This window comes from Pleuronectes platessa, chromosome 2 (genome assembly GCF_947347685.1).
Source record: "Pleuronectes platessa chromosome 2, fPlePla1.1, whole genome shotgun sequence".
NCBI lineage: Eukaryota > Metazoa > Chordata > Actinopteri > Pleuronectiformes > Pleuronectidae > Pleuronectes > Pleuronectes platessa.
Window position 1 is genome coordinate 28,143,059 of NC_070627.1, and position 16,082 is coordinate 28,159,140.

At 41.0% G+C, this 16,082-nt stretch overlaps 1 protein-coding gene across 1 annotated transcript in view; it reads right to left on the minus strand.

Annotated features, from left to right (window-relative positions):
- The window catches only part of LOC128446590 (copine-9-like), a 211,097-nt gene that overhangs the window by 21,752 nt on the left and 173,263 nt on the right, over positions 1 to 16,082 (minus strand). Inside the window, exons 11-16 of the mRNA XM_053429640.1 lie at positions 15,083 to 15,124; positions 8,014 to 8,089; positions 7,719 to 7,772; positions 7,462 to 7,523; positions 6,316 to 6,362; positions 3,597 to 3,778 (exon numbers count right to left, since the gene is read on the minus strand). Coding sequence (XP_053285615.1) covers positions 3,597 to 3,778; positions 6,316 to 6,362; positions 7,462 to 7,523; positions 7,719 to 7,772; positions 8,014 to 8,089; positions 15,083 to 15,124 — 463 coding nt within the window. The remainder of the gene's footprint in view (positions 1 to 3,596; positions 3,779 to 6,315; positions 6,363 to 7,461; positions 7,524 to 7,718; positions 7,773 to 8,013; positions 8,090 to 15,082; positions 15,125 to 16,082) is intronic.

Here is a 16,082-nt window from a genome sequence, read left to right on the forward strand (position 1 = left end):
CAGGAGCTCAAAGTTAATCAGTTTCAAGTAACTCATCAAAGACAAATATTTGATCTCATGTCCTTATGAAGGAGAAGCTGATTCAAGGTACATTGACTCTTAATTTATTGGCAGTGAGAGCTGTTCAAAACTTCAAAACGATTAATAAGCTGGTTCGTACATATTCTGACCCTTATATGAACCAGGGTTATTAAGACATGCCTCACTTTCTCCTTGTGAGAACATCGGCACACATCTCACAGTATCCATGATCTGTCGTATGTGATCCAGACATTAGAGACAAAGTATGATGACTTTTACATTTACATGATGTTGATGAAGTCTAAGATTGCTTCAAGCCTTTTCCAAACAACGAATTGCTAATTAGAGTCGCATGACGAAGTGGGGGGATTTGTCACGCCGAGGTGAAACCTAATTGGGAGAGTTAATTGAGAGGCTGCTCATGTGGAAATGAGCATCTAGACCAGCAAGATTCTGACGCTCTCGTCCACCCTTGACTTCTGATTGGGAGGGAGCCAGGAGGATCATGGGATTCTATAAACCTGATTAAGAATGACAGTTTCAGGTCAGATAAACTGAGGCCACAAATTCAAAACCTAAGGCATGTCACCCACATTAAAAGCTGTGCCCATAGTATCTTCTTGTTGATATACAAATCCTACTATTCTTATCTTGAAGCGTTTGAACAGCAACAGATTAAATGTTTCTCTTCAACCCACTTATCTCCTCATTTCATTATCTGGAAAGAAAGTTGTTTTAAATCAAAGCATGAGTCATTCTTTCTTTAAAATAAGCCGTCTTCCTAAGTGCTATTGTTGCCTTCCTACTGACAATGCTATGGTAAGCAGCATCACATCAAAATGTCCCCCTGTGCTGTGTTGTGTCAGTCTCATCTATATTATTTCTCCATCAACGACTTACCACCTCACAGACACCACTGCTTTTCACTTGATGTGCGGCATGATTCATTTTCTTCCTCCAACCTTTTGTCCCTCTCCTCTGCCTCAATCATCCACTTCACAAGAATACTCCACAGTGCCTGCAGCTCGTGGGATTGTGTAACCTCTCCTTTCATTGACTGAGCAGGTTGTCCTGAGCTGAATAGCTGTGTGTTGTTAAGTAATGCAGGGGGTAATTTGGCTTGTCCAGAAACATTATCCTTCTAATTTGAATGTTAATTAATGTTTGTTTGTGATCACCCACAATGAATGACTAAAAATACATTTCTGAAAATATTCTGGTGTCAGGGACTGCAGAGTGGGTAAGGACGGTAGAATACAAACAAGAAAATCTGACAGCTCACAGGCAAACGTTTCAAAGTTCATAGTAGGCCTTCAGCTTTTGCAAAGGCATCACATGGCATATTATGTAACAATTGTATGAGTGCATGCATCAAATACGATGAAGGATAATAAGAATAAACACAATAGGTGGAGTTCTCTTGTAAACAAACATTCTTCTGAGTGTCTATCACTTCAACACGTGTGACGAGAAAAAAACTAAACAGGGGCCGACTCATAAACACACTGTTCCATGGTGGAAATAGTCGTCAGTAACTTTCACATTCTTTAAGCTACTTTGACTCTGTGTGGTTGAGCTCATTTTTGTATCATATGCATGACAAAATAACTGGTTAAATGACCTGATAAAGATTTTAAGTAAGCATTAAATACTGCATATATTCACAGTAATATAAGGAAAACATTGCTGAAATGCCATTGACTGGTCCCAGTTTGCCGTATTTGAGTTGTCAGCCAATTAATGTCCAGCACTAGCAGGACAGCCAGGTCACGAATGAGCTTTGGTCGAAATTCTTGTAGCTCTACTTTGAACCCAACCAACTCCTGAGAACAATATCTGTGCCAGTGCTCAGCTATGTTCCCCAGGTAGTTGTTTACTGTGTGTTTTTGTATGCTGTTTTATCAGAATGGAAAGCTCTCAGGTTAACCATCAGGCAGTAAACATCCTGTATAAAATGCTTACTGAAAATCCACTCAACATCACAAAGACCAAGGAGGTGTGTTGTTTATTACACAATGAATATACTGACTCAACAGTAACAGTCTGACCTTAAAGGCTCTCCCACTCTAATTTGTTTTTCCGCTTGATGCTTCTTTTTGCCTTGACTTGACTGTTTAATTACACTTTTATTTTCGGACTTGAAGAGAATCCAAATTGGACTCGGGCTCTACGTCAGAGAGACCTTATATCTGACAGACACATGCAACTTCCTGTGATTTAGTCAGAGCTGACCGGATAAATAAAACTTCCAATTTCAACTTTGCAAACCTGTTTCTGTATGAATAAAAACAGGTCATTGAAATGAGCACCAGTTAGAATTGAGTCGTAAAATAGACTGTAAGTCGCTATTGTCTAAATATCACAAAATCTCATGCACTTGTATTTAAACATTCACTTTCTCATAGGTTCTGCTCAGACCTGGTAATAACATCCATCCTGAGAGATCTGATCATAAGTAGACAGCTCTAAGCTAATCATGTAAATAATTTCAGTACACAAAGACCAAATAATGCTGTATTTACTCAGGCTATACGGATATGTTGTCAACATGTTTGTGTTGGTGTGTGTGTCTGTGTGTTGGTGCGAGCAAGAAATATGGAGAGAGCAGAGTCAGTTTGGCTGAGAGAATAAAGGTGCTGCATGGAGCTCTCTCAGTGGCTGCATGTTAATAAGGGGGGAAGGGGCACCACCCCCTCCAACATCCTGAGACAATAAAGCCAATATGAAAATGTAAAACATAATTTAATAACATTATTAAAAAGATGATAGTTTATCATTGTACAATGCGTCTTGTGGACCAAAAGCGCCTGTGAGCATTCAATAGAAAATGTTTGCAAATTGTATTTGTTAAATTGCTGTCTAAATATATTTACTTCCTGGTGTGGGGCACCGGCCAATTGAAAGTGAATGTAAGTTCTTGTATTTATGTCAACCATGGGACCTGAGGCTGCTCTTTAATCGGTTATTGCAGATTTTCCATTGGACGCGGTAGGAAGTGATCGAGGAAGAGCGTACACCCGGGGCTTCTCCTGCTCTTGTAATGAGAAACAGAGGTGACTAACTGAATGTGGTGGAAGTTTTGTATTTTGCTGCTTCCCCTGGTTGCTGTTTCTAAGTGTCGGCACAGAGGTATGTGGACAAGGATTGGGGTGCGAGACCTAAATCACCTCTTTGAAAATGCAATTGGCACGAAAGTTGCCATGGTCACTTACAGGCTACATTTTTGCAGCAGGTTTAGCATTGCTCAGCAGCTCTATGCAGGCCACAGGATTGGCATATTGTGTGTTGTGTTGTTTTTGTTGGGTCTGGTCTCAGTTTGTTTGATGGCAGGTCAGAGGATGTCAGCTGAGTGGGCAGTTTTTCAATGTGGCTCTGGACACATGTGTGTTCACACCGCTAAACAAATGTGGCCATATGCGTCTCAAACAACCTTTTGAATTTGGTCTGATTGATCTGATCTCAAGACGCATTGAGGATGCATTTGGGTGGGTTTCACACTTGTCACACTGAACACTTGTGATTGGATGATGTTGGATGGTACTACCAGGCCTGAACAGGGTCTTACTGTCTCTTACCAGGGGGAAGGCGTGAGAGATCTTGCCATCTGGGGGAAGTTTAGCTCCAAAGCCATATGCTGGGAAGAGTTTGTCGCTGTCGTAATCCTGAATGATCTCCCCTACAGCTTTTAGAGCCATGGCATATGCATTCATCTGGTATGGACTCATGTAGTGCAGTGAGGTGGGCTGGGATGGGTTCCCTGGAGAGAGAAAGCTTTCATGTGATTATGGCACATCAATTAAAGCCACGTTTATTGATGCTATTCTATGGCACATGGATAGAATTAGCCTATAGTGTGAAATGATTACAGTTAAACCATTCAAGTATACTGAAATCAATATATTAATTGCTGTACACTGTAGCAAAGATGTGACCCTGTCTCCTATATGCAATTCTATACAACTAAAGTGCAACAACAAATACATTTTCTAGTAACGTAATTGAAAATAGATCACAAACATAATGAGAATATAGATTTAAATGTTTACAGACAACATATTTGTTCAAACTCTGATCTTACAGTACAAACCACTCTTAGTGACTACAGCAATTAAGCAGATCTATTTAGACTCTTGCAGAAGCCTACTTGGTGAAGGTTAGGAAATTAGTTTGGTCTGGTTCAATACAGAAAATGTTTGCAAAGAAACAATATTTCCCTAAATTAAACCAAAAGCACCAAGAGGAATGCATGTGGATGCTAACCCTCATCTCTGGTGTGGCAGTTTGAATGTCCACTATCCTCCTCAACAACCTCCTTGTGACTCAGCTGCCGTCATAAATGCTCTATTTATTGTTTCAGTGGGGTGACTACCAACGCAGACAAATCATAGCAGGTCAGCTTTTTGTGGGGCTGCCCATGTCTGAAAACATGTGCATCATTGAGCCGTTAGATTTGGAGCCTTAATTCACATCAATTTTAGGAGCTCATTGAATTAGACCAAACCAGCCAATCTCTGAATTTGCATCAAGTCTCCACGTATAAAGTCAGAGCTACCTAGGCAAATGTTCACATTTTTCTCCCAATGTGCAGGATCTGTGCAAATATGTTGAAGTGAGCCAAGCACACAAAATGCTCTGTTGTTGATTGCACAGAGGGGGACATATCTTAACAACAATTCACAGTGGCCTGAGTTAATATGTCAACGTCCCAGCTACAGTCAGAAAAGATCCGATAGCGTGTGCGGGGAATAAGGAGTTGCTTTGTTTGCTTTTCAGGAAGGTGATGAGGCATCTCCAGCTGCACAACAGCCTCGTCACCTGGCTGAAGAGCGGACAAAGGCATCCTTAAATTCCCCGTTATCTCTTCCTCAGCCCTGCACGGCTCACTTGGCCACTGCCTCAAATCATTCACCAAGCTTCGATCCTGAGACACATACACTTGCATTACTACTCAGTTCTTCTGACACACACCTTCCCACAGGTGCAGTCACTCAGTCTTATCTTCTCTACCTCCCTCCCCAGCAAACAACTTCATTCACTACAAAGCTCCATATACACCATCTGCTATATTTGTCCCTCCATTTCATAGTCTCACAATGTTTATCCCGGTCAGACTCGCCGTCGACAATGACAGCTGAAATCCTGCCTGTGGATCTGTGGCCAGTTAAAACATCCACAAAAATTACCATCCTTGGCAGGATTCACCATAAACTCGGTAACACAAAAAGGCCACTCAGAACAGGGCTTTTCACACATGTTTGAGGGTTAAGGGGTTGTTGCAGTATTTCATCATTTTGGTATTTTGACTAGTAGAGTATATTTTATTAAGACCTTAAAAATATGTCAAATTGTGGGAAAAAATGCTTCTTTTACTTTGTTTACTTTGAGCCCCACCTCAAAACACTATCATAAAGCCCTTAAGGGAAATGCCAGAAAATATTACATTTGGAAAAACATTGACATATTACTTCTTGCATGCTGTCACTGAAGTTCAGCATTTTCATCTGAAACCATTTGTTTGTGTCCTGCAACCACCACCAGCAACAACAAGAATACATTTTTGGATGCATGTCATTCCCCACTTCTCTCCCCACATTTCTTGTGATCTATCTTCTGCTGAGAGTCACTCCATGGTGGGCTCCCTGCATTAAGGGGAATTTGGGCTCCGCTACATTTCAATTTTATAGATAGATTCATGTATGGTGAAAAAAATAAAATCATGTTTCATTACTGTTTCTCTGACGGCCAAGTTATGCAGAGATTTATAGACATTTGAATATGAACTTTAATTTGTATTGTGAGTCATAGTTTTCAAAAACTCACTGCAGCTGTATATTACTATCTTTTACTTTATTAACCCTCACATAGGGGGTGAAGATGGAAATGTCACCATATCTGCTCCAATGCGTGTCCAATAATCAAATTTACTTTGAATTAGTTTAATTCAATTTTGATTAGTTTTAACATGACATTCCTTATCTCAATAGATTAAACATTAGAGAGCAACACCAAACAGTTTAGGACTTTAATTTAACAACAATTTAAGAAAACATCACTTCTTCTATGTAAGACAGACTAATGTCTTTTGTTATTTTTTTTAATCTAAGAGGAGAACATAGTTGTTAATTAGAGTAAAGTAAAGGGTACAGACACTTTGGGTGTCATAAATGCATGTCCAATTTCATGCACATTCAGGCTAGACACTGTAGGTGTCTTTGATTGTCAGTTTTTCCATTTTAACTGAACCACACATGTGTGGAAACTCCGTGCATGCACAAAGAATCAACGTTATCCTACCGTTGGATGCTGTGAAGTCTATGGCCACTGTGAAATTGAGTTGTGTCCTGGAGGGAGAGGGAGCACATCAGCATCAGTCAAAACAGAGATGTAAGGATTGGTTCTTACTACAGCTGTTCGGGCTAGAGTAAGAAATTCAATTCAACAGTTTACTACCTAAAACACAAGTCTGATCTGTGATTCATACAATATCAGGTGTATACCGATATTCAACATCTTTACAGTTGAATATTCAATGTTGAAGACGGCGTCTTTCTGCCAGAATTTTTATCATACCATATCACATCATATATTCTACACTTTATTTGAAAAAGAAGTATTATATTAATTGTAAATATATTATTTTACAATTGAATCCAAGAATTCACATTTAATTGTATATTTTAATAAATTACTTCTCTGTTCAGTTATACTTGCGGTTACATTTATTTCTAATATAAAGATCTAAATATTCTTTTATAGATAATTTTAATGAAAACTAGTAGTACATGTTAAAAACCCTGGTAACACCAGCATTTAATAAACATTTTCTAATCCAGTTCAATTTAGACAAAGTTTGACCTACAAGACCAGTTTGGCATTTTTTACCTCTGAGGGAACTGAGTCCAAAATGGAGGAGGCTGTTGTATTTAACCTTCCACTGTTAAACCAATCATCTGTTGGTGTAAAAACTGACACATAAAGGATTTGGAACTGTGACATGGTACAAATTTGTATTTGAGTTTATTAAACAACATTAGCTAGTTTTTGTTCGGATAGCTTTATTTTCTCTCAACAATAACTTTTTATGGAGTAAAACTTGTGCAAAGGTGGGAAAAAAGTACAAGGGGAGTAAAAAGAGGAGTGCAGAGAAATAATAGCTACCTCCTTTCAGAACTGACAATAGTGCAGCTAGTGAGTAATTATTACATAACCATGTCTCGAGGACCAAATATTTTGTGAAGATAAACAGAATAATTTAGCTTTTTGGTATTAAAACAAGCATAACCCTGCTACTTTAGTTACAGTTCTTTTCATAGACAGTGTGGCAGCGGTGTTTCACCAGGTAGCATTCATTATTTGGGTGTACACGTTATGCAAACATTAACTTTAATGGGATTTCAAGATCCCCCTCAGCACTGATGAAAGATTTAGAGAAGCTCTTACCCTCCTCTGATGAAGTCGACAAATGTGTATTCTGACTCCACTTTGAAAGACAGCAAGGTCACCTTGAGGAAAGCGACAGAGGGAGAGAAAGGTAAGACTGAAGAAGAAGAGAAAAGCATTAGAGTGGAGAGAGAGCAGAGACAGAGGTGGCTCATGGCAAACAGCATCTGTTCACTGCTCTGAAATGGTACTGCTGCTGAGTCATGTCCATGAAATATGTGACAGCTGCTGATGAAAATCACTTCAACAGGTCTTACCGTCCCTGAATTTATGTATTTCTTCTTCTTGCTTTTCTTTTTAGGATTTAAAACCTTTGGCCACAAGAAAAGAAACAAGAAACAAGAAATTAGTTTGAGCAGTATTGAGAAGTCACTCTGTACGTTGACTGTTCCTGTGAGGCATGACAATGTTTTCATAGTACAAGGTAGTACTGATATTAATTAACACATTCAGGAGAACAGAGTTATGGAGATAATCTGTGATTCCGTCTCCATTTATTGGCTGAAAGAGTTACTCAGCAAAACAACAACAACAACAACATCTCTATTTTACCTCGTAGACATTGAACTGACTTTGGCCTCTGGACAGTTCTCTGTAGCTGGTAGTGAACTCCCCGATAAAGTCATGACTGGAAGAAAGACAGGGATAGATAAAGTGTCTACATCTGCTTTGACATGATAATTCATTGCTCAGTATTGTTTGGGTTATTTACTGGGGAGCATCTAAAATCAACAGCTTTACTTTGAGATTGTACAATATATGGTGTGAAAAAATTGTCAGTACAATGTCTTTGTACAACAACATGAACACTTAGTGGATCTTTTGAACACATGGAGAAAGAAACTGTACTGACTAAGGGCGTCTATGGCTGAGTTAGGACCTCTAACCAGAGGGTCGGCGGTTCAATCCGAGTCCTCCCCATTTAGCATGCCTTGTGCTGTGCATTAATGCACTGTATGAATGGGTGAATGACAAACAACTATACTATATCATTTACCATAGTATTTTGCCACTTGAGGTCTGACTACTTCCATTTGAACAGTATTCACTTTGTAGAAGCCCACTTGGTAGATTGGTCAGTTTATCCCATTCTTTCTGGATCTGCCAGGAAGAATGTCAAGCATCAGATTAGACGGGAAGCGTCTGTGAGCTGTTGTCTTTAGGTCTCTCCAAAGATGTTCCGTGGGATTCAGGTCTTGGCTTTGTCTGCGTCTGGGTCAGAGATTTGTCCCAGAGTCACTCCAGGGTTGACTTTGTTGATTGCTTTTGCCCATTGTAATGCAGAGAGCTCAACTGTCACCTGAGTCCAAAAGTCTCGATGTCTGTCTAATCAAACCAGAGGAATAATTTTTCCCTTGCTCTGAGAATCCTTAAAATGCTGATGGGCAAAGTCCAAACTTATTCAGTTTATCTTCTGCAAGAAGTGGGCAGAGATGGTTGGCAGATCACTAACTAAAATTCACTTTTTTCCACAGCTGATTGACGTTATTCTTCATAACACCTCTAGTCAACCTGTAGACATGAGTGGTCATATCCTATATACTCGTGCTAGGGTTTATGGTTGAACCCAATTACACACCACAGATCTGTGTTCTAGAGGGTATGTCAAATGATTTTACCTGTGGCATATTTTGTAAATAATGTAATGAACAAGGTGTTCCATTGCCTGATTCAGCACCAGCACAAAAGATATTGTCATATTGCTGTGGTGAGACTCTGTTTATTTAAAAAGCCAATTTCATATTGAACAATCTCAGAAACAGTGTGAAACAATACTGATGCTGCTGCAAGGATGAAACTTTATTTTCAAGCTCTCTGAAAGCAATGGTATATGGGGTTGATAATCATGCTAATTTGCTATCCCTATGCCAATATTCTCAATAAGCACAGGAGGAATTCATCATCTTTACACAGGTCAGTTTTAAAAAACTAGACGCTTCTTACATAAGGCCACAGAAAAGGGTCTGAATACTGTTTGAAGTTGGTTTTGTCACAGAGTGAAGACTCTTTCCTGCTCATTTCATCCTAATGAAATGAGCATCAGGGTAATTCCTTTAATATCCTTTTTCTTGTGGGTGACTATCAATTTTTCACTACATGATATTTGTATTCTTTTTGAGTTTTTTCTTTTTTGCACGTCACGTGCTAGAAATCAACTCACAGACTCGCTTGCAGTGAATGCTGCAGAATTTCTCCTGCTTTTCTCTCACATGTTCTCATTTGGACATTTTCCTGAGCTTCTACATGGGGGCTGGCAGAAGAATCCCGAGCCTCTCACTCAGACATTTGTGTTCTCACATATACCTCCAGAGAATAACAGGAGATTATCCAGAGTTCAGTGCATGTCTGAAAGTGCGTGTTTCGTTAACCCATGCATCAACTGCAACCTTCTCCACAGGCTTCCTGGTCGTATCTCACACTTATTACTAGCAAAAAATAAAATGTGAAGGGTTGTTTTGAAGTTGTTGCTCAGAGACTGGGGAATTTTCTTCTTGCATTACCTTCTCACCCTGTGGGTTCTTGTGTCTGTAATCTTCTGTCTTTTGAATGTATTTCCGTTACTTATATAATGACATTTGCTTTCTTTAATTACTACTTTTATGATGGTACCTTTATGAAAAAACACTTTGTGAAAGGTGCTGCAATGAATAATTAAATAATCTGAAACTAAACTACAGCGTCTAAATTTTTCCTATGCTTTCGTCACAAATACTAAGGGCGCCTAAGGTTATCTAACAATAAAACGTATCTATGGGTCGTAAAAAGTTGCACAATGCAGAAAAATAAATTAAATTACTTTTAAAGTTGAAGGTCACTCCACTTGCATGGTTCTAGAATAAAAATCCATCCCTTAAATCTTCTCCTCTTGACAGGATCCCTCAGAGAAACCTTTTATGAGTTGAACACATTTTCATTCCGCAGGAGAGAAACGCCCCTCCAGCATCACCAGACTGGTAAATATCAACTCCCTCGGATCATCTCTGCATCTCAATATATCACCACCTGAAGCAGTGCATGACACCAACTCTGCCTGTGTAGTGCTGCTATTTATATATTTATATTAGAGGGTAATCCTCAAGGTGCAAAAAACGTCCGTCTCCCAGAGGGGGAAGGAGGATAAGATACAACAAGATGAGGAGAGGAAACAGTAAGAAAGGAGATATTTAGGTTAATTAGTAGACAGGAGAAAGAGAAATTAGGCATTATTAACCTTTATGTGCTCTGTAAATACTTGTCAAAGGGCCACCATAGGCGTTAGCAACCATGTATGCAAGATCTACGCTTCTGCAAAACTTATCTAGAACAGCAAATGTGTTGTGAAAGAAACATCATTTCAATTAGGTTACAGTTTAATGTTGACATTTATATTGAGCATACATTTTTCTGGCAAAAAGTAAAAACACTCATACAAAATAGCTATTGTACTTTAGGGTCAGATTTTAGCAATATAATAAATTTTACTGATATTTAAGTATCAGGGTTGTTATGACTTGAAAAACACAACTGTATGTAAATTAACATTACATTAAAGGAAATCTAATCCAGTACCGATTGTTGTGGTTTTTTGGACCAATAACAATTTCAACCCATTTGTTATTGCAGATTCATTATATGAATAAATGTATAGGCTTGCACCAACAGTGACGTTTTGTAAAAGACTTAAGCCTTGTGAAAGATATGGTCCTAAAGTGGGGATGTGGGTGTTGCCACTTCTGTAAATTGTCGTGAGAGAAGATTGATAATCAACCTCTTGTGATCTCAAGTGCTCAGAAGCTGCCAAAACAGCCAGAGAAAACAAAAGAAGAGAGTAAAGTGAGAAAAAACTGAGACTGAGATTCTGCTGTTACAAATCCACGCGTCTGCTCTGAGACATTAACTTGCAGACGGAGAAGTGCTCAGAGGATGTTCTGTGCTCACACTTTTGTCTTCAGTATGCTTCTACATCCTGGGATGCACCCAACAGTGTTGTACTGTAGGTAGTAATACTTTTTGAGCAAATACTACCATGAGTGTTGTCGCCTTGAAAGATGCTTTATAGGTCCCTCTCTGGTGAAATTAAGTTTCTAAACTTCTTCATATTTTCCCAATATGTCTTTTATATGATAAAAACCTTAATTTAGCTGTCTTCCACATGGCTGAGCATTTTGCCTTTCAAACAAGGGTTGGTAAGCCTGGAAAATCTACCAAGACAATGCTACACTGAGGTCTGAATGAGGTCTGAATCTGCTCCCCGTACGCCGTACATGGCTGCTCACTGCTCTGTGTGTCCTGCACCAGATGGGTCAAAAGCAGATGTTAAATTTTCCTACCTGCATGAGTGTGCCTGTGCATGTCTGTGCATGTGTTTGGGACAAACAAATGTATCTTAATCTTAATCTTAATCTTAAGATTAAGATTGGTACTTCTGATATCCAGTGAGCCATATTCATATTAATAATACTGTACCTCTATTGATTGATTGACCTCAACAAGTTAAACACTTGCCACATGTTGTGTTAAGGTATAGCTGGAGTTTAAATCATGAATTCTATGTTTCATTTTTCAGGCCCTTCACGGAGCCCAAAGTCCTTCTACGGAGATGTCTCCAGTGGCGAAAAGGATTTGTTCCTTGTTGATGATGCTTCTGCAGCGTCGGGGAGATCTGCTGGCACCAAAAAGAAAAGGAAGGTCAAGCACGGCAAAGAGCCTGGAGAGAAGAAAGCTTGTGGAGAGGTGACTCAGCCTGATCTCCCTCCTGAAGAGCTCAAGAGGATTTGCCTGTCCAATAACAGGCTGGAGAAATGGTGCAACATGCCATTCTTTGCCACCACTGTGACCGGTTGCTTCGTCAGGGCAGTTTTTGATGCCAGCTTCAGCGACCCACCTCAATGTGTTGCTGAAATTGTGTCTGTGATCGAGATGAAGAATGAGTACAAGTTTGGATCAAAACGGACAAACCTGGTTCTCAATCTCAGACACGCTGGTGAAGAACAGATTGTGACTCTCAGGTCTGTATCCAAACAGGAATTCACAAAGAGTGAGTTCAAGCAGTGGAAACGGGCGATGATAGCGGCTGGGACGAAAGTTATCCATTAAAGAAGCTCTGGATCACACCTTCACTCAGGGAGAGTTAGACTTTAATGTCGCCCAGAAGAAACGATTCCGAGCAGCACCTCTGAATGTTGCCTAGAGGATACTCCAATCAGTCGATAAACGGAGCGCTGCAAGAAGTCACGGAGATGCCGACATGGTGGAAAGGAAGTTCCTTGTTGCCAGTGCTGATTCTGCAGGGTCTCGGAGATCTGCTGGCACCAAATGGAAAAGGCAGGTCGAGCAGGACAAAGGGCCTGGGGAGAAGAAAGCTCGTGGAGAGGTGAATCAGCCTGCTCTCCCTCCTGAAGACCTCAGGAGGATCTGCCTGTCCAATACAATGCTGGTGTAATGGAGCCACATGCCCTACTTTACCACCACTGTGACCGGCTGCTTTGTCAGGGCAGTTCTGAAGACAGCAACAGCCGACCACCTCCCTGTGTTGCTGAAATTGTGTCTGTGATGAAGGCGAAGAAGAACTACCAGATGGGATCAAAATGGATCGACCTGTTACTCAAACTCAGGCACGCTGGTGAAGACAAGATTGTGACTCTCTGGTCTATATCCAACCTGGAATTCAAAAAGAGTGAGTTCGAGCTGTGGGAATGAGCGGCTGGGACGCAAGTTCCAACACTTGAAATGATCGCGAGTAAGGAGAAGTGCATCATCGAAGCCCTGGATCATACCATCAATCAGGGAGAGTTAGACTTTATTGTCACCCAGAAACCCTCAGGGCCTGAGGAGAAGAAAGCTCGTGTTGAGGTGATTCAGCCTGCTCTCCCTCCTGAAGAGCTCAGGAGGATCTGCCTGTCCAATAACATGCTGGAGAAATGGTGCAACATGCCCTCCTTTGCCACCACTGTGACCGGCTTCTTCGTCTGGGAAGATTTTGATGACAGCTTCGGCGACCGACCTCACTGTGTTTCTGAAATTGTTTCTGTGACGGAGATGAGGCATTACTACGAGTTTGGATCAAAACTGACAAACCTGGTTCTCGATCTCAGGCACGCTGGAGAAGACAAGACTGAGTCTCTCTGGGCTGTATCCAACCAGGAATTCACAGAGAGTGAGTTCAAGCAGTGGGAAGCGGAGATGATGGCGGCTGGGATGAAAGTTCCAACACCTGAAATGATCGCGACTAAGGAGAAGTCCATTAAAGAAGCCCTGGATCCCACCTTCACTCAGGGAGAGTTAGACTTTATTGTCGACAAGACGAACCGATTCCGAGCAGCACCTCTGAATGTTGCCAAGAGGAAAATCACATTACTCGAGTATCAGAGCGCTGCAAGAAGTCGAGGAGATGCCGACATGGTGGAAAGGAAGTTCCTTATTGCCATTACTGCTTCTGCAGCATCGTGGAGATCTGCTGGCACCAAAAGGAAAAGGCAGGTCGAGCAGGAGAAAGGGCCTGAGGAGAAGAAAGCTTGTGTTGAGGTGAATCAGCCTGCTCTCCCTCCTGAATAGCTCAGGAGGATCTGCCTGTCCAAAACAGGCTGGAGAAATGGTGCCACATGCCCTTCTTTGCCACCACTGTGACTGGCTGCTTCATCAGGGCAGTTTTTGATGACAGCATCAGCAACCCACCTCACTGTGTTGCTGAAATTGTGTCTGTGATAAAGACTAAGAATGACTACCAGTTTGGATCAAGACGGACAATCCTGGTTTTCCTTATTTTTTTATATAGAATTTATGGAATGCTATCTGAATGTAAAGAGATTTCAATAAATAAGATGAAGCAATTATCATCCCTACCTTCGAAACTGCATTAAACAAATGTTAGTCAAAAATAACACCTTCAACAGTCAGGGTTTGGGATGTCAGAAACCTAGGAAACCAATCCTGTCACTTTAGAAAGAAGAAAGTTAGGGAGACGATGAATGGGCAGGGTTATGTCATCATATTTATAGATCACAGTCACTACATGTGGAGTTACATTAAAGCCATTTTGAGACCATGACGGAATGTTTTCACGAAAAACAATAAACATTTAATTTTGAGGAACAAAAAGCTTTAAGAGGGGGTGGGAATCCAAGCGTGTAATTTCATGTCAAACTATTCCCTCTTTCTTTCAGTCACTGTACAGTGCTGCTATGATGATAAATAATTGGCAACTCTACTATTTTGCTAGACAGTGACAGACTGAAATACTGTGCTGGGACAGACAAACTGCAGATTTGCAGGAATGGGATTTGGCGAGTCCGACCAGGGATGTGTACAAACACAACAAGAAGTGATTCTAGACTGAGCTTCATGAAAAGTAAGACATGGCCAGAAAATCCAATTAAGCCCACAAATCTCCCAAAAGACTCAAGAAGCCTGTGTCAGCACCAAGGTCTGCTCTCATAAATTCTGGCCCTCCTATCCACTGCAACTTTCACCTTCAAGTTGTTTGAGATTCTTCACTCAGTGAGTGCCAGGTGGGTGGAGCCCTCTTAGGGTCAGACAGAGCAGGATGTGATATTTTGAGGGATTCAGTGATGAGCTGAAAATGAGTCAAGGAAAATAAAAACAGATGAAGAAAACAAGAGAGAAAGTGGGGAAGAGAACGTACCTCCCGTCTCGGTCCCAGTCATACACGTCCACCTTCACTGTCCTGAGGGAGGTGAGACAGACAGGTGGAGTCACAGACAGACATGGACTTTCAAATTGACATCCATTTAAAAATTACAAAGTTACAAATGATTACACCTTCTCAGGTATTGATTTCACAATGCTTTTCCTGTGTGGTCGACAAGACTGCAATTGTTTTTCTGCTTGTCAGCAAGTCATTTTCAAGAATGGACTCTTTTTTAATTGTTTGGTTATTTCAAAAAAGTATCTCGTTTTGTTTTGGAATAAATAATAATCACTCCTGCAGACGTCCAAAAGGGATCAATTATTGCCAAACAGGAAATTGCATGGTTGTAGAGAAAAGCTACAATTCAATACATTAGGAATCTATGAACATAATCAGCAAGTGTTTCTGTGTTTAGACTTTTCGGGCCAGGTATCAAAAGTTACTTCAGGTGTCTATTACCTGAAATAATGACGCACAATCCTAGCCTGGATGCCAGACGAACTTAGCCCCGCCCACAACATTTTGGTCGGGCAGTTCGGTCTGGAGTCGCTCCATTGGGAAAAAATTATGGGGCGTGTTTCAACTGACCAGGAAGTAAAATTCCTCTTCGCTCAATTGGATAGACCTACAACCAATCAGAGCAACGTAGTATGTGACGTATGCTAAGCAACGCATTGTGAGTTATTTACTAACGCCGGGTTCACACCGGACGCTTCAGCGCAGCGCCAAGCCTTAAATAACAGCTGGCTCCCATCCACTCCCATGTTAAAACTTTGTGCCGGTCACACCGGAGGCTGAAGCACCGCGAGGCAGCCTTGGCGCAGCGCGGTGCTTCAGCCTCCGGTGTGACTGGCACAAAGCCGTGCAGCGATCTACTGGATCAACGGGTGATATTATTAGCGCTGCCCGGCGGTTCAGCGTCGCTTCAGTGTCCGTTGTGAACAGCCAAGCGCCGGGGCGATAGGGATTAGCGCGGTGCTCTGGCGTCGCCTCC